At 35.8% G+C, this 18,789-nt stretch overlaps 1 protein-coding gene across 1 annotated transcript in view; it reads left to right on the forward strand.

Annotated features, from left to right (window-relative positions):
- Positions 1–18,789, forward strand: part of ankrd6b (ankyrin repeat domain 6b) — an 82,640-nt gene that overhangs the window by 25,854 nt on the left and 37,997 nt on the right. The window contains exons 8-12 of the mRNA XM_041065025.1: positions 7–105; positions 2,743–2,820; positions 4,433–4,537; positions 6,061–6,174; positions 6,291–6,461. Of these exons, the coding sequence (XP_040920959.1) occupies positions 7–105; positions 2,743–2,820; positions 4,433–4,537; positions 6,061–6,174; positions 6,291–6,461 (567 nt within the window). The remainder of the gene's footprint in view (positions 1–6; positions 106–2,742; positions 2,821–4,432; positions 4,538–6,060; positions 6,175–6,290; positions 6,462–18,789) is intronic.

An 18,789-nucleotide genomic window follows, 5' to 3' on the forward strand; every position in this document is an offset into this window, starting at 1 on the left:
CTGCAGACTGGGGACACACCACTACATGTGGCAGCTGCTCTGAATCATAAGAAAACAGTACGCCTGCTGCTGGAGGCGGGGGGAGACAGCCGCATCTGCAACAATGTGAGTGCCCCGCGGCCTCTTTCTACATTATTAATGCTCAGAGGAAGCGTTTGTGCACTCACTTTGCCTTTCTTCATCTTCAAGTCAGCACACATTTCTGTTGTGTTACTGCTCTCGTCTTGGGGGATTCTTAGAACAACATGCGGCTCCATCTTCCTGTTGTCTATTTGAAGCTGCAGTAGAATGGGGTGAAACTGGGGTCGCATTTCACAAACTATAGTTGTAAAACTGAAAAACAGAAATTCAGAAATTTCAAAGTAAGAATTGGATGTTTTAAATAATGTTTTAAAGTGCTGCACTCTTTTCAGAGTTACATTCTAACTTCCTATTAGAATAGGATATTCAACACACTCCTTTCAGAATTTAAACTCTCTGTTTCCACCCACTTGTTTTAATGCTCATTTTAATTCATTCATTTTAATTTGCACATGAAACAAACTGTAGTGGAAGCTCTGGGAATGTTTTTACAATTGGCTGTCATGATGTACATGATGCATGTGAGGTAAATGTCCACTGAAGACAGGGGAAATAGCAGCAAAACTGGAAATGAAAAAAAAACAATCTGGCTCCAAAAGACCAGACCAGCCAGGGCAGGAGCTCAGGGATGCTCAGTTAATCATATGGCTTCTAATTAAATATAAGCCAATTAGGTAATTAGGGGTCTGTTTAAACTCACACTGGTCACTCTTAATAAAACGTGTGTAGGACGTGTGTCTCCAGTGTTTTGAACTGTGTTGCTGCCAGACAGGAGCTGATGCCGCTGGTTTGTCTCTTTCACATAAGTTGAACTTTGTCTTGATGCTCTCCCAGAAGAGGTAGATGTCATAAATTATGTTCATGTAGTCCTGTTTCCTGGAGTTGTCCTGAACTGTGAGGGATCTAATTGAGGACCAGAATTTGCTGTGTCTCAGAGGGCGTACCTCTAACTAAAACATTAGGATGTTAGTGAATGACTAATTTACACTTCCTTCAAAAGCCAAATAAAAATGTTGTATTGTAAATTATAACCCAAGTTTTTATGTTTATGCTATTTTATAATACAATATAATTTCCCTATTTACTATTATCTGGAATCGCTATAAATAAAAGTTACATTTTATGAACACATAATGAATGGCATTACAGTATATAGTGAAGAGAGTCAGACTGTCATCCAAATTGTAGTATGGAGGTTAAATAATGCAGCTGTTAAGTTTAACTCTTAAATAAATAAATAAATAAATAGTTTACTGGAAAATGTCATGTCAAACCGTTTCATGTCCACTGGACGACATAAAGGCGGTGGTGACCTGGCTTGGTATCAATGCAGGGTTGCACAGGGGGAAGATGGCTGAGCCAAGGATTCTGTCAAAGGGTATCACAGAGCAGCAGGAGATCCTGAAAAGGGATGCACTATCTGAAGAAAGTGGATCAAAGGATCCCCTGCTGTTTGTTTTTGATTACTAGGAGGATGTGGACTTCTTCCAAGACATGGCAGGAGAGCAGCGTCCCAACAATGAAAATTTAAGGAACAAAAAGACATGAAATGAAATTTAAAATGAAAATTAAATTAAAAATCTAAACCTGTGAGAAGGTGGTTTTATACAAAGTAGTTCATGCTTATAAAAGCATGAACCACCATATATGTCTGTATATAGTTAAGTTCTTCTTTAAATTGGGTGAGATTGCTTTACAGGCTGAACTCAAGCATCTCCGGTTGAAACCTCCTATACTACTTTTTATAATCTACAAAATTCTGACTTAAGAAATATGGTCAAAATCTGAAGTACCTGTCCAAGATGGCAGACTTCACATGCTGTAAACTGTTAACACTCATGCTTGCTCGACTCACATCTACGGTTGACACAGATCATGTAGTGATCTGCCATGTTGAACTAACTTGCTAGGGGAAGTCATACACCGAACAAGTATAAATCATTTATGTCTTCCAAAATATACATAAGTTTCAACTTGCATGAATGAGTCTCAAACCAGCAGCAACACAGTTCAGAAGGCCAGATATCACTTCCACTCAGACTGGTCTGGTTTTTCAGGGCTGCCTTTTTTCCCCCCAGTTTCAGGTTGTTTCTCTTGTTGCTACTAAAGACTGAGAGAGGGTGGAGTTACCTGTACTATAATGACTCACATGGTAAACTGAGCATAATGTACATTCCCATGGCACTAATTCCATCAGTGCGACAGCACAGCCACTCATACTGAGTATCTGGCATACACACACACTCACAACTCTTCTAACACAAAAGCTGCTTTCATTCACTGATTGATTCCAGTAGCTCAACACTTCTTTCTATATTTTTAACACTAAGAGCCTTTTCAAAAAGGAAAGTGTGAGCTGCTGGTAGACTTTTAATGTGAAACACCTGGACGGGATGTGTTGATATCATTGAGAAGAGGAACTTTGTAAACATGACTGTTGTTGCTGCTGATGGAATTAAAGCTGTGGAAATAAACTGAGTGCTGAATTCACTGAGACAACAGGTAAGCACGAAGGAAATGTTGAGTGTGCTTTACCTGGAGCTAGGAACAAAAGGCAGATCTCTGATCTAAGACTGTTACAATCTCTGCCACTGTTTGAATTCATCATAAGTCCTATCAGTTGTGTTTTGTCTGGTTTGACTGTGTTGTGTGTCTCTGCAGGCAGGTGAAACAGCTTTGGATCAGGCCAGAGAACACAACAACCCAGAAGTGGCTCTTCTCCTAACCAAAGCTCCCCAGGTAAAACCAGTAACTCCCAGTCTGACCAGTACACACAGCTGCAAATAAAACTCAGTCAGTTTTATAAAAGATTCCACGATCAGGTTATCTGTTGTGGTGGATACACAGCGCTTGGGGTAAAATCTGGGAATTTACTAAATGCATTGAAGGCTTTACTGCATTTGCTATTCTCAAAACAGAAATGATAAAGGATATATTGTGTGTATGTGAGTGTCGACCACCTCAATCTCCTGATCACTCATTACATTAGAGGAAGGTTAGCTTTGCTGTTTGAATCTATATCATGACAGTATCAAGATACCATAGACTGGACTGTGTACAGACTGTCATATCATGTGATGGACCCTGTGATGGTAATCTGACATAATTTATCTTTTTAATTAAAAAAAGTAAAATACGTACATGTAAAATATATTAATTAGTACAGGTTGAAGTTAATGATGGCTCCTCTGTATGAAGGTGCAACAGCTGTTGCAGTTTCTGTAAATTGTTTAAGTTGCAGAGATTCTTTTGCTGCTAGGTAAACCTTCATCCTTGCACCTGGCTTAGACACAAACCACCTATATGTTTAAATCACTTATGAACACTTTGGTGCTGACCATTCTGCCTTGGTATTAAAAAAATACAAGCAGGCTTTTACTTGGAATTCAGATAATTTGCTTTATTTCATTACTGCAGAAGTAGGAAGTACTGTCAGTAAAGAAATATCTGTTCCTTTTCTATCTTCGTTCTAAAGTATTTATACCTACCCTACTTATACTTGTTGGCATCATTCAGAAGCTTCTTATGATTAAATTATAACCACACTGTATTTCTGTGAGCATATACTGATTTTATACTTAAAGTTTTTAAATCAGAGTTTGACTCACACCCCATCCCCCCCCCCATCTTAATGAAGTATCATATGCTGTTGTTGTATTCTTCCCTCTGGTGTTCTGGATAGTGCTGAGCCATCAGTTAGAGACATACACACCCAGTCGTGGGGGAGGAGATCTGTTTTTTTCTTCTACCATTTCAGTCCATAAGACCACTAGCATTTCAACTGAAGCCAGGTGCTCTGCCTCCATCGTAACCTTTTGTTCCTCCTACTACTGCAACCAAGCCAGACCAGGTCCTAAGATCAGGGCAGAGTCCCATGGTGTGTCAGCATGGCTCAGCCACACCGTAGCCCCCTCCTCTAGTGACTGTTTGTCCTATATTCACTGTGATATTCTGCATTGGGTGAGGACCTCTCTCTGCCTTGGCTGTCTGCCTAGGTTGTCCTTGACATGAAGAACTACTAGCTCTGGTTTGAAGTTTGAAGTCCTGCACATATCATGCCTAAGCTGCCAGTATCAAAACTGTTAGGAACTATTCATAAAAATCCTTTGAAACAAGTCACAGGGTTAGAATTTTCAATTCATCCTCTTGGAAACCATTAAAAACTGAACAGTGAACCCTAGTTTTTTCCTAACCTGTGGTGTGTATATAAACATGAATGTTAACCTTCAGGGATTAATAATCTGCTCTCTAGTTTTATTTACTAATCATTTATGTTCAAGTTTCAAGTTATGGTTGTGTGTGTGTGTGTGTGTGTGTGCGTGCGTGCGTGCGTGCGTGTGTGCGTGCTCAGGTGCAGAGCTTTCTGCGTGGAAGGAGTGTGAGGAAGAGGAGAGACAAGCTGAAGGCAGAGGGCAGAGCTCAGTCAGTGCCCAGAGATGGGATGGTGCCCTGTAAGGTAAAAACTGGACCACTGTGTCAGAGCAAACAGAAATGACTGTTCTTGATTTTAATAGAAGAAATGAGGGTAAGAAAAATAACTGATTGTGATTGTGATTGTTTATTGATAGGACCTTTTAGACATCAGCATGGCTTCTGATTTTTGACTGTATTTTATACGCTGATATTTCTGAAGAAGATTCAATAATAGATCCTTTATCCTTGATAGTAATGAAATATATATCTGTGTACAGGGACATTTTGTGTTCCTCCTCCTCTTGTAAGATATTTAATTCCAGTTTCTGCCCTGATTGCTGTGGCCAGGGGCTAAATAAATTATGCACAGAGTAGAGGACTGAGAGGATCTCCTTGTATGGTCCTGTGTGTTAGGTTAAAAAAGGGTGATATCTGTCTCTGTCCGTTATTACTGCTGCCCTCGGATTTGATAAAACCCGCCCCGAAGCAAAATATTCTAAGAAATATTTGCCCCTTTAGGGCATCCACAGCTATCAGGATACTTTCAGCATGATTTTAAAAAAAAATATCTGACTCTGTCCTGAGGTCAACCTCTGTATGAATCTCACCTCATCTGAATGCAAGTAAAATCTTTTCCAGCCTTATAGCAAGAATGTTCATGAGAACGTGCACTAAAACTTCTGGTCACTGTGATCTTCATCTCTTTTTACTTTTAGTGAAATCACAGCCTTGTTAAATGTTTCTGGTAGTTTCCCTAATGAAACAGATTCTTCAGAATAGAAGCTAATTTGTCTACACAAGTCAGTGGGAAAGTCTCAGACTCAGACTCGACCCCACTGTTGATGCCACCTGATGATTATTGAGTCTTCATTAATGAACTAGAACTTCTGACCTCTTGTACTATCATGAGAGTGTCTAGATAATCTTTCAGACTCACAGACATTTCTGGCAAGTCAGACTATCTCTGATTTAACCCGATTTTTGTTATATATGATACAAATATTGAGAAATACCTTTTTAATGCCCCTTGTATCACCTAGTTTTTATTAGTTGGTATAGCTAGTCTTTTTTTTTTTTTTTTAGTTTAAACAGGTCATGTCATGTCATCATCCGCCGCTTATCTGGGTCCAGGCCCAGGTCGCAGGGGCAACTGCTGCCCAGTCCACAATGCATCAAAGTCCTATGGCACCTCCACGGGTGGTGAGCCTATGGGAGGTGGTGCCGCCCGGAGGGGGATTCAAACCCACGATCCTGAGAGATTGAGTCTCATGCTCTACCAACTGAACTAATCGGGCGGTAGTTTAAATAGATCATACTTTTTATTGGTATATTTAATTCAGTTGAAACCTAAAGTTGCACATTTGTTTCAGTTGTAGGTCACATAACATAAACTTTGAGTGATGCCTCATTTATTTTGATTATTTGTAAAGAACTAGACTCTAGGAAAGTCTAGTCTCTAGTTTTACTTTGGTGCAATTGCCAGTGACTGATTGCGGATGGACTGAGTGCTTAAGCATTTCCAGGAAACTGATCTATGGTACCTTTCCTTCTTCCTGTTTCCTGCAGGACAACACATCTGCTGCAGATGACACCCAGAGCAGTGACCGAGCCGCCTGCAAACACACTGAGGTGACAGAGTCAAACACCAGGAGGGGAAAGAACAGGAAGCAGAGAGAAAAGGTTTGAGAAGCTGAATGTTTCTGCTTACAGGGGATGACATTGAGTCTCCCTTCTCTGTTATGGTCAGGTGGGAGAGTTGGAGTAAGGGCTAATCTCAGGTGCTGTTGCTGTTGCAGCCATTTCTGTCTGACCCCCTCCGCCGCAGAGAGACCAGACACAGCGAAGCCTTTCAGAAGAGGAAAAGTAAACTGCGAGGAGCCTCTCCTCATGCATCCATCCCTCCACATAACTTTAAAGCGTACCAGCTGTACACACTGTACCGCGGCAAGGATGGCAAGATCATGCAGGTACCATAACTGCACAAACACTCCTGCTGTTTAGTTAATTCGTTTTTCGTTTCGTTTCGTTTTTGACTGCATTTTGATGCCTTACTGTACTATGACTTTTTTGGTCTATTTTGAAACCTTACTATACTATGCTGTTTTTTTGGCATATTTTGAGGCCATACTATACTACGACTTTTTTTTTGACGACGGTCAAAAAAAGTAATATTTTAGTATGACCTCAAAATGTCATGAAAAAACGTCATAGTATAATAAGGCTTCAAAATCGGCCAAAAAAATGTGCCAAAAAACGTCATAGTATAGTAAGGCTTCAAAATCGGCCCAAAAGAGTCATACTTTAGGATGACCTGAAAATGTCATAAAAAACGTCATAGTATTGTAAGGGGTCAAAATCAGCCCAAGAAGTCATACTTTAGTATGATCTCAAAATGTCATAAAAAACGTCATAGTATAGTAAGGGGACAAAATCGGCCCAAGAAGTCATACTTTAGTATGATCTCAAAATGTCATAAAAAACGTCATAGTATAGTAAGGGGACAAAATCGGCCCAAAAAGTCATACTTTAGTATGATCTCAAAATGTCATTAAAAACGTCATAGTATAGTAAGCGGTCAAAATCGGCCAAAAAAGGTCATATTTTAGTATGACTTCAAAATGTCATAAAAAACATCTTAGTATAGTAAGGCGTCAAAATCGGCCAAAAAAGTCATACTTTAGTATGACCTCAAAATGTCAAAAAAAACATCAAAGGATAGTATGGCATCAAAATCGGCCAAAAAAGTCATACTTTAGTAAGACCTCAGAAAGTGGTAAAAAACGTCATAGTATAGTATGGCATCAAAATGTGCCAAATAAAAGTCATACTTTAGTATGACCTCAAAAAGTGGTAAATAACATCATAGTATAGTATGGCCCAAAAAAGTCATACTTTAGTATGACCTCAAAATGTCATAAAAAACGTCATAGTATAGTATGGCATCAAAATGGGCCAAAAAAGTTATATTTTATTATGACCTCAAAAAGTGGTAAATAACGTCATAGTATAGTATGGCCCAAAAAAGTCATAGTATAGTATGGCCCAAAAAAGTCATACTTTAGTATGACCTCAAAATGTCAGAAAAAACGTCATAGTATAGTAAGCGGTCAAAATCGGCCAAAAAAGGTCATATTTTAGTATGACTTCAAAATGTCAAAAAAAACATCAAAGTATACTATGGCATCAAAATGGGCCAAAAAAAGCCATACTTTAGTATGACCTCAAAATGTGCCAAATAAAAGTCATACTTAAGTATGACCTCAAAAAGTGGTAAATAACGTCATAGTATAGTATGGCCCAAAAAAGTCATACTTTAGTATGACCTCAAAATGTCAGAAAAAACGTCATAGTATAGTAAGCGGTCAAAATCGGCCAAAAAAGGTCATATTTTAGTATGACCTCAAAATGTCAAAAAAAACATCAAAGTATAGTATGGCATCAAAATCGGCCAAAAAAAGCCATACTTTAGTATGACCTCAAAATGTGCCAAATAAAAGTCATACTTTAGTATGACCTCAAAAAGTGGTAATTAACGTCATAGTATAGTATGGCCCAAAAAAGTCATACTTTAGTATGACCTCAAAAAATGGTGAAAAACGTCATAGTATAGTATGGCCCAAAAAAGTCATACTTTAGTATGACCTCAAAAAATGGTGAAAAACGTCATAGTATAGTATGGCATCAAAATGGGCCAAGAAAAGTCATACTTTAGTATGACCTCAAAATGTGCCAAAAAACGTCATAGTATAGTACGGCATCAAATGGGCCAAAAAAAGTCATACTTTAGTATGACCTCAAAAAGTGGTAAAAAACGTCATAGCATAGTATGGCATCAAAATGGGCCAAAAAAAAGTCATACTTTAGTATGACCTCAAAATGTCAGAAAAAACGTCATAGTATAGAATGGTATCAAAATGGGCCAAAAAAGTCATACTTTAGTATGGCCTCAAAAAGTGGTAAAAAAAATGTCATAGTATAGTATGGCCCAAAAAAGTCATACTTTAGTATAACCTCAAAAAGTGGTATAAAAACATCATAGTATAGTATGGCATCAAAATGGGCCAAAAAAAGTCATACTTTAGTATGACCTCAAAATGTCATAAAAATGTCATAGTATAGTATGGCATCAAAATCTGCTTAAAAAAGTCATACTTTAGTATGGCATCAAAATCGGCCAAAAAAGTCATACTTTAGTATGACCTGAAAATGTCATAAAAAACGTCATAGTATAGTATGGCATCAAAATGGGCCCAAAAAAGTCATACTTTAGAATGATCTCAAAAAGTGGTAAAAAAAAAAGTCATAGTATAGTATGGCATCAAAATGGGCCAAAAAAAGTCATACTTTAGTATGACCTCAAAACGTGCTGAGAAACGTCATAGTATATATAGTATGGCATCAAAATCGGCTTAAAAAAGTCATACTTTAGTATGACCTCAAAAAGCAGTATAGAAACGTCATAGTATAGTATGGCATCAAAATGGGCCAAAAAAAGTCATACTTTAGTATGACCTCAAAATGTCATAAAAAACGTCATAGTATAGTATGGCATCAAAATGGGCCAAAAAAAGTCATACTTTAGTATGACCTCAAAATGTCATAAAAAATGTCATAGTATAGTATGTCATCAAAATCTGCTTAAAAAAGTCATACTTTAGTATGACCTCAAAAAGTGGTAAAAAACGTCATAGTATAGTATGGCATCAAAAACGGCCAAGAAAAGTCATACTTTAGTATGACCTCAAAATGTGCCAAAAAACGTCATAGTATAGTAAGGCTTCAAAATTGGCCAAAAAAAGGTCATACTTTAGTATGACCTCAAAAAGTGGTAAAAAATGTCATAGTATAGTATGGCATCAAAATAGGCCAAAAAAAGTCAAACTTTAGTATGACCTCAAAAAGTGGTAAAAAAAAACGTCATAGTATAGTATGGCATCAAAATGTGCCAAAAAAAGTCATACTTTAGTATGACCTCAAAATGTCATAAAAAAAACGTCATAGTATAGTATGGCATCAAAATGGGCCAAAAAAAGTCATACTTTAGTATGACCTCAAAATGTCATAAAAAATGTCATAGTATAGTATGGCATCAAAATGGGCCCAAAAAAGTCATACTTTAGTATGACCTCAAAATGTCATAAAAAAACGTCATAGTATAGTATGGCATCAAAGTCGGCCCAAAAAAGTCATACTTTAGTATGATCTCAAAATGTGACAAAAAACGTCATAGTATGGCATCAAAATCGGCCCAAAAAAGTCATACTTTAGTGTGACCTCAAAATGTCTGAAAAAACGTCATAGTATAGTATGGCATCAAAGTGGGCCAAAAAAAGTCATATTACAGTGTGGCATCAAAATGGGCCAAAAAAAGTCATACTTTAGTATGACCTCAAAATGTCATAAAAAACGTCATAGTATAGTACGGCATCAAAATGGGCCAAAAAAAGTCATACTTTAGTATGACCTCAAAATGTCATAAAAAACATCATAGTATAGTATGGCATCAAAATGGGCCAAAAAAAGTCATACTTTAGTATGACCTCAAAATGTCATAAAAAACGTCATAGTATAGTATGGCGTCAAAGTCGGCCCAAAAAAGTCATACTTTAGTATGACCTCAAAATGTGCCAAAAAACGTCATAGTATAGTATGGCATCAAAATGGGCCCAAAAAAGTCATACTTTAGTATGACCTCAAAATGTGCCAAAAAACGTCATAGTATAGTATGGCGTCAAAATGGGTCAAAAAAAGTCATACTTTAGTATGACCTCAAAATGTCATAAAAAACGTCATAGTATAGTATGGCGTCAAAATGGGCCAAAAAAAGTCATACTTTAGTATGACCTCAAAATGTGCCAAAAAACGTCATAGTATAGTATGGCGTCAAAATGGGCCCAAAAAAGTCATACTTTAGTATGACCTCAAAATGTGCCAATAAACGTCATAGTATAGTATGGCATGAAAATCGGCCAAAAAAAGTCATACTTTAGTATGACCTCAAAATGTCTTAAAAAACGTCATAGTATAGTATGGCATCAAAATGGGCCCAAAAAAGTCATACTTTAGTATGACCTCAAAATGTGCCAAAAAACGTCATAGTATAGTATGGCATCAAAATGGGCCAAAAAAAGTCATACTTTAGTATGACCTCAAAATGTCATAAAAAACGTCATAGTATAGTATGGCATCAAAATGGGCCAAAAAAAGTCATACTTTAGTATGACCTCAAAATGTGCCAAAAAACGTCATAGTATAGTATGGCATCAAAATGGGCCCAAAAAAATCATACTTTAGTATGACCTCAAAATGTCATAAAAAACGTCATAGTATAGTATGGCGTCAAAATGGGCCAAAAAAAGTCATACTTTAGTATGACCTCAAAATGTCATAAAAAACGTCATAGTATAGTATGGCGTCAAAATGGGCCAAAAAAAGTCATACTTTAGTATGACCTCAAAATGTCATAAAAAACGTCATAGTATAGTATGGCGTAGAAATGGGCCAAAAAAAGTCATACTTTAGTATGACCTCAAAATGTGCCAAAAAACGTCATAGTATAGTATGGCATGAAAATGGGCCAAAAAAAGTCATACTTTAGTATGACCTCAAAATGTCATAAAAAACGTCATAGTATAGTATGGCATCAAAATGGGCCCAAAAAAGTCATACTTTAGTATGACCTCAAAATGTGCCAAAAAACGTCATAGTATAGTATGGCATCAAAATGGGCCCAAAAAAGTCATACTTTAGTATGACCTCAAAATGTCTGAAAAAACATCATAGTATAGTATGGCGTCAAAATGGGCCAAAAAAAGTCATACTTTAGTATGACCTCAAAATGTCATAAAAAACGTCATAGTATAGTATGGCGTCAAAATCGGCCAAAAAAAGTCATACTTTAGTATGACCTCAAAATGTCATAAAAAACGTCATAGTATAGTATGGCGTCAAAGTCGGCCCAAAAAAGTCATACTTTAGTATGACCTCAAAATGTCATAAAAAACGTCATAGTATAGTATGGCGTAGAAATGGGCCAAAAAAAGTCATACTTTAGTATGACCTCAAAATGTCATAAAAAACGTCATAGTATAGTATGGCGTCAAAATCGGCCAAAAAAAGTCATACTTTAGTATGACCTCAAAATGTCATAAAAAACGTCATAGTATAGTATGGCGTAGAAATGGGCCAAAAAAAGTCATACTTTAGTATGACCTCAAAATGTGCCAAAAAACGTCATAGTATAGTATGGCATCAAAATGGGCCCAAAAAAGTCATACTTTAGTATGACCTCAAAATGTGCCAAAAAACGTCATAGTATAGTATGGCGTCAAAATGGGTCAAAAAAAGTCATACTTTAGTATGACCTCAAAATGTCATAAAAAACGTCATAGTATAGTATGGCGTCAAAATGGGCCAAAAAAAGTCATACTTTAGTATGACCTCAAAATGGGCCAAAAAACGTCATAGTATAGTATGGCGTCAAAATGGGCCAAAAAAAGTCATACTTTAGTATGACCTCAAAATGTGCCAATAAACGTCATAGTATAGTATGGCATGAAAATCGGCCAAAAAAAGTCATACTTTAGTATGACCTCAAAATGTCTGAAAAAACGTCATAGTATAGTATGGCATCAAAATGGCCCAAAAAAAGTCATACTTTAGTATGACCTCAAAATGTCTGAAAAAACGTCATAGTATAGTATGGCATCAAAATGGGCCAAAAAAAGTCATACTTTAGTATGACCTCAAAATGTCTGAAAAAACGTCATAGTATAGTATGGCATCAAAATGGGCCCAAAAAAGTCATACTTTAGTATGACCTCAAAATGTGCCAAAAAACGTCATAGTATAGTATGGCAACAAAATGGGCCAAAAAAAGTCATACTTTAGTATGACCTCAAAATGTCTGAAAAAACGTCATAGTATAGTATGGCATCAAAATGGGCCCAAAAAAGTCATACTTTAGTATGACCTCAAAATGTCTGAAAAAACGTCATAGTATAGTATGGCATCAAGATGGGCCAAAAAATGTCATACTTTAGTATGACCTCAAAATGTGCCAAAAAAAGTCATACTTTAGTATGACCTCAAAATATGCCAAAAAACGTTATAGTATAGTATGGCATCAAAATGGGCCCAAAAAAGTCATACTTTAGTATGACCTCAAAATGTCATAAAAAACGTCATAGTATAGTATGGCATCAAAATGTGCCAAAAAACGTCATAGTATAGTATGGCATCAAAATCGGCCAAAAAAAGTCATACTTTAGTATGACCTCAAAATGTGCCAAAAAACGTCATAGTATAGTATGGCATCAAAATCGGCCAAAAAAAGTCATACTTTAGTATGACCTCAAAATGTCTGAAAAAACGTCATAGTATAGTATGGCATCAAAATGGGCCAAAAAAAGTCATACTTTAGTATGACCTCAAAATGTCATAAAAAACGTCATAGTATAGTATGACCTCAAAATGTGCCAAAAAAAGTCATACTTTAGTATGACCTCAAAATATGCCAAAAAACGTTATAGTATAGTATGGCATCAAAATGGGCCCAAAAAAGTCATACTTTAGTATGACCTCAAAATGTCATAAAAAACGTCATAGTGTAGTATGGCATCAAAATGTGCCAAAAAACGTCATAGTATAGTATGGCATCAAAATCGGCCAAAAAAAGTCATACTTTAGTATGACCTCAAAATGTGCCAAAAAACGTCATAGTATAGTATGGCATCAAAATCGGCCAAAAAAAGTCATACTTTAGTATGACCTCAAAATGTCTGAAAAAACGTCATAGTATAGTATGGCATCAAAATGGGCCAAAAAAAGTCATACTTTAGTATGACCTCAAAATGTCATAAAAAACGTCATAGTATAGTATGACCTCAAAATGTGCCAAAAAACGTCATAGTATAGTATGGCATCAAAATGGGCCAAAAAAAGTCATACTTTAGTATGACCTCAAAATGTCTGAAAAAACGTCATAGTATAGTATGGCATCAAAATGGGCCAAAAAAAGTCATACTTTAGTATGACTTCAAAATGTCATAAAAAACGTCATAGTATAGTATGGCGTAGAAATGGGCCAAAAGAAGTCATACTTTAGTATGACCTCAAAATGTGCCAAAAAACGTCATAGTATAGTACGGCATCAAAATGGGCCAAAAAAAGTCATACTTTAGTATAACCTCAAAATGTCATAAAAAACGTCATAGTATAGTATGGCATCAAAATGGGCCAAAAAAAGTCATACTTTAGTATGACCTCAAAATGGGCCAAAAAAAGTCATACTTTAGTATGACCTCAAAATGTCATAAAAAACATCATAGTATAGTATGGCGTCAAAATGGGCCAAAAAAAGTCATACTTTAGTATGACCTCAAAATGTCATAAAAAACGTCATTAGTATGGCGTCAAAATCGGCCAAAAAAAGTCATACTTTAGTATGACCTCAAAATGTCATAATAAACGTCATAGTATAGTATGGCGTCAAAATCGGCCAAAAAAAGTCATACTTTAGTATGACCTCAAAATGTCATAAAAAACGTCATAGTATAGTATGGCGTCGAAATGGGCCAAAAAAAGTCATACTTTAGTATGACCTCAAAATGTCATAAAAAACGTCATAGTATAGTATGGCGTAGAAATGGGCTAAAAAAAGTCATACTTTAGTATGACCTCAAAATGTCTGAAAAAACGTCATAGTATAGTATGGCATCAAAATGGGCCAAAAAAAGTCATACTTTAGTATGACCTCAAAATGTCATAAAAAACGTCATAGTATAGTATGGCATCAAAATGGGCCAAAAAAAGTCATACTTTAGTATGACCTCAAAATGTCTGAAAAAACGTCATAGTATAGTATGGCATCAAAATGGGCCCAAAAAAGTCATACTTTAGTATGACCTCAAAATGTGCCAAAAAACGTCATAGTATAGTATGGCGTCAAAATGGGTCAAAAAAAGTCATACTTTAGTATGACCTCAAAATGTGCCAAAAAACGTCATAGTATAGTATGGCATCAAAATGGGCCAAAAAAAGTCATACTTTAGTATGACCTCAAAATGTCTGAAAAAACGTCATAGTATAGTATGGCATCAAAATGGGCCCAAAAAAGTCATACTTTAGTATGACCTCAAAATGTGCCAAAAAACGTCATAGTATAGTATGGCGTCAAAATGGGTCAAAAAAAGTCATACTTTAGTATGACCTCAAAATGTGCCAAAAAACGTCATAGTATAGTATGGCATCAAAATGGGCCAAAAAAAGTCATACTTTAGTATGACCTCAAAATGTCTGAAAAAACGTCATAGTATAGTATGGCATCAAAATGGGCCCAAAAAAGTCATACTTTAGTATGACCTCAAAATGTCTGAAAAAACGTCATAGTATAGTATGGCATCAAAATGGGCCAAAAAAAGTCATACTTTAGTATGACCTCAAAATATCATAAAAAACGTCATAGTATAGTATGGCATCAAAATGGGCCCAAAAAAGTCATACTTTAGTATGACCTCAAAATGTCTGAAAAAACGTCATAGTATAGTATGGCATCAAAATGGGCCCAAAAAAGTCATACTTTAGTATGACCTCAAAATGTCTGAAAAAACGTCATAGTATAGTATGGCATCAAAATGGGCCCAAAAAAGTCATACTTTAGTATGACCTCAAAATGTCATAATAAACGTCATAGTATAGTATGGCGTCAAAATCGGCCAAAAAAAGTCATACTTTAGTATGACCTCAAAATGTCATAAAAAACGTCATAGTATAGTATGGCATCAAAATGTGCCAAAAAACGTCATAGTATAGTATGGCATCAAAATCGGCCCAAAAAAGTCATACTTTAGTATGACCTCAAAATGTGCCAAAAAACGTCATAGTATAGTATGGCATCAAAATCGGCCAAAAAAAGTCATACTTTAGTATGACCTCAAAATGTCTGAAAAAACGTCATAGTATAGTATGGCATCAAAATGGGCCAAAAAAAGTCATACTTTAGTATGACCTCAAAATGTGCCAAAAAACGTCATAGTATAGTATGGCATCAAAATGGGCCCAAAAAAGTCATACTTTAGTATGACCTCAAAATGTGCCAAAAAACGTCATAGTATAGTATGGCGTCAAAATGGGTCAAAAAAAGTCATACTTTAGTATGACCTCAAAATGTCATAAAAAACATCATAGTATAGTATGGCGTCAAAATGGGCCAAAAAAAGTCATACTTTAGTATGACCTCAAAATGGGCCAAAAAACGTCATAGTATAGTATGGCGTCAAAATGGGCCCAAAAAAGTCATACTTTAGTATGACCTCAAAATGTGCCAATAAACGTCATAGTATAGTATGGCATGAAAATCGGCCAAAAAAAGTCATACTTTAGTATGACCTCAAAATGTGCCAAAAAACGTCATAGTATAATATGGCATCAAAATGGGCCCAAAAAAGTCATACTTTAGTATGACCTCAAAATGTCTGAAAAAACGTCATAGTATAGTATGGCATCAAAATGGGCCAAAAAAAGTCATACTTTAGTATGACCTCAAAATGTCATAAAAAACGTCATAGTATAGTATGGCATCAAAATGGGCCCAAAAAAGTCATACTTTAGTATGACCTCAAAATGTCTGAAAAAACGTCATAGTATAGTATGGCATCAAAATGGGCCCAAAAAAGTCATACTTTAGTATGACCTCAAAATGTGCCAAAAAACGTCATAGTATAGTATGGCATCAAAATGGGCCAAAAAAAGTCATACTTTAGTATGACCTCAAAATGTCTGAAAAAACGTCATAGTATAGTATGGCATCAAAATGGGCCCAAAAAAGTCATACTTTAGTATGACCTCAAAATGTGCCAAAAAACGTCATAGTATAGTATGGCATCAAAATGGGCCCAAAAAAGTCATACTTTAGTATGACCTCAAAATGTGCCAAAAAACGTCATAGTATAGTATGGCGTCAAAATGGGTCAAAAAAAGTCATACTTTAGTATGACCTCAAAATGTCATAAAAAACATCATAGTATAGTATGGCGTCAAAATGGGCCAAAAAAAGTCATACTTTAGTATGACCTCAAAATGGGCCAAAAAACGTCATAGTATAGTATGGCGTCAAAATGGGCCAAAAAAAGTCATACTTTAGTATGACCTCAAAATGTGCCAATAAACGTCATAGTATAGTATGGCATGAAAATCGGCCAAAAAAAGTCATACTTTAGTATGACCTCAAAATGTGCCAAAAAACGTCATAGTATAATATGGCATCAAAATGGGCCCAAAAAAGTCATACTTTAGTATGACCTCAAAATGTCTGAAAAAACGTCATAGTATAGTATGGCATCAAAATGGGCCAAAAAAAGTCATACTTTAGTATGACCTCAAAATGTCATAAAAAACGTCATAGTATAGTATGGCATCAAAATGGGCCCAAAAAAGTCATACTTTAGTATGACCTCAAAATGTCTGAAAAAACGTCATAGTATAGTATGGCATCAAAATGGGCCCAAAAAAGTCATACTTTAGTATGACCTCAAAATGTGCCAAAAAACGTCAAAGTATAGTATGGCATCAAAATGGGCCAAAAAAAGTCATACTTTAGTATGACCTCAAAATGTCTGAAAAAACGTCATAGTATAGTATGGCATCAAAATGGGCCAAAATAAGTCATACTTTAGTATGACCTCAAAATGTGCCAAAAAACGTCATAGTATAGTATGGCATCAAAATGGGCCCAAAAAAGTCATACTTTAGTATGACCTCAAAATGTGCCAAAAAACGTCATAGTATAGTATGGCGTCAAAATGGGTCAAAAAAAGTCATACTTTAGTATGACCTCAAAATGTCATAAAAAACATCATAGTATAGTATGGCGTCAAAATGGGCCAAAAAAAGTCATACTTTAGTATGACCTCAAAATGGGCCAAAAAACGTCATAGTATAGTATGGCGTCAAAATGGGCCAAAAAAAGTCATACTTTAGTATGACCTCAAAATGTGCCAATAAACGTCATAGTATAGTATGGCATGAAAATCGGCCAAAAAAAGTCATACTTTAGTATGACCTCAAAATGTGCCAAAAAACGTCATAGTATAATATGGCATCAAAATGGGCCAAAAAAAGTCATACTTTAGTATGACCTCAAAATGTCTGAAAAAACGTCATAGTATAGTATGGCATCAAAATGGGCCAAAAAAAGTCATACTTTAGTATGACCTCAAAATGTCATAAAAAACGTCATAGTATAGTATGGCATCAAAATGGGCCAAAAAAAGTCATACTTTAGTATGACCTCAAAATGTCTGAAAAAACGTCATAGTATAGTATGGCATCAAAATGGGCCCAAAAAAGTCATACTTTAGTATGACCTCAAAATGTGCCAAAAAACGTCATAGTATAGTATGGCATCAAAATGGGCCAAAAAAAGTCATACTTTAGTATGACCTCAAAATGTCTGAAAAAACGTCATAGTATAGTATGGCATCAAAATGGGCCCAAAAAAGTCATACTTTAGTATGACCTCAAAATGTCATAAAAAACGTCATAGTATAGTATGGCATCAAAATGGGCCAAAAAAAGTCATACTTTAGTATGACCTCAAAATGTCATAAAAAACGTCATAGTATAGTATGGCATCAAAATGGGCCAAAAAAAGTCATACTTTAGTATGACCTCAAAATGGGCCAAAAAACGTCATAGTATAGTATGGCATCAAAATGGGCCAAAAAAAGTCATACTTTAGTATGACCTCAAAATGTCTGAAAAAACGTCATAGTATAGTATGGCATCAAAATGGGCCCAAAAAAGTCATACTTTAGTATGACCTCAAAATGTGCCAAAAAACGTCATAGTATAGTATGGCGTCAAAATGGGTCAAAAAAAGTCATACTTTAGTATGACCTCAAAATGGGCCAAAAAACGTCATAGTATAGTATGGCATCAAAATGGGCCAAAAAAAGTCATACTTTAGTATGACCTCAAAATGTCTGAAAAAACGTCATAGTATAGTATGGCATCAAAATGGGCCCAAAAAAGTCATACTTTAGTATGACCTCAAAATGTCTGAAAAAACGTCATAGTATAGTATGGCATCAAAATGGGTCAAAAAAAGTCATACTTTAGTATGACCTCAAAATGTCATAAAAAACGTCATAGTATAGTATGGCATCAAAATGGGCCCAAAAAAGTCATACTTTAGTATGACCTCAAAATGTCTGAAAAAACGTCATAGTATAGTATGGCATCAAAATGGGCCCAAAAAAGTCATACTTTAGTATGACCTCAAAATGTGCCAAAAAA

This window comes from Toxotes jaculatrix, chromosome 19 (assembly GCF_017976425.1).
Source record: "Toxotes jaculatrix isolate fToxJac2 chromosome 19, fToxJac2.pri, whole genome shotgun sequence".
In the NCBI taxonomy this organism is placed as follows: Eukaryota; Metazoa; Chordata; class Actinopteri; family Toxotidae; genus Toxotes; species Toxotes jaculatrix.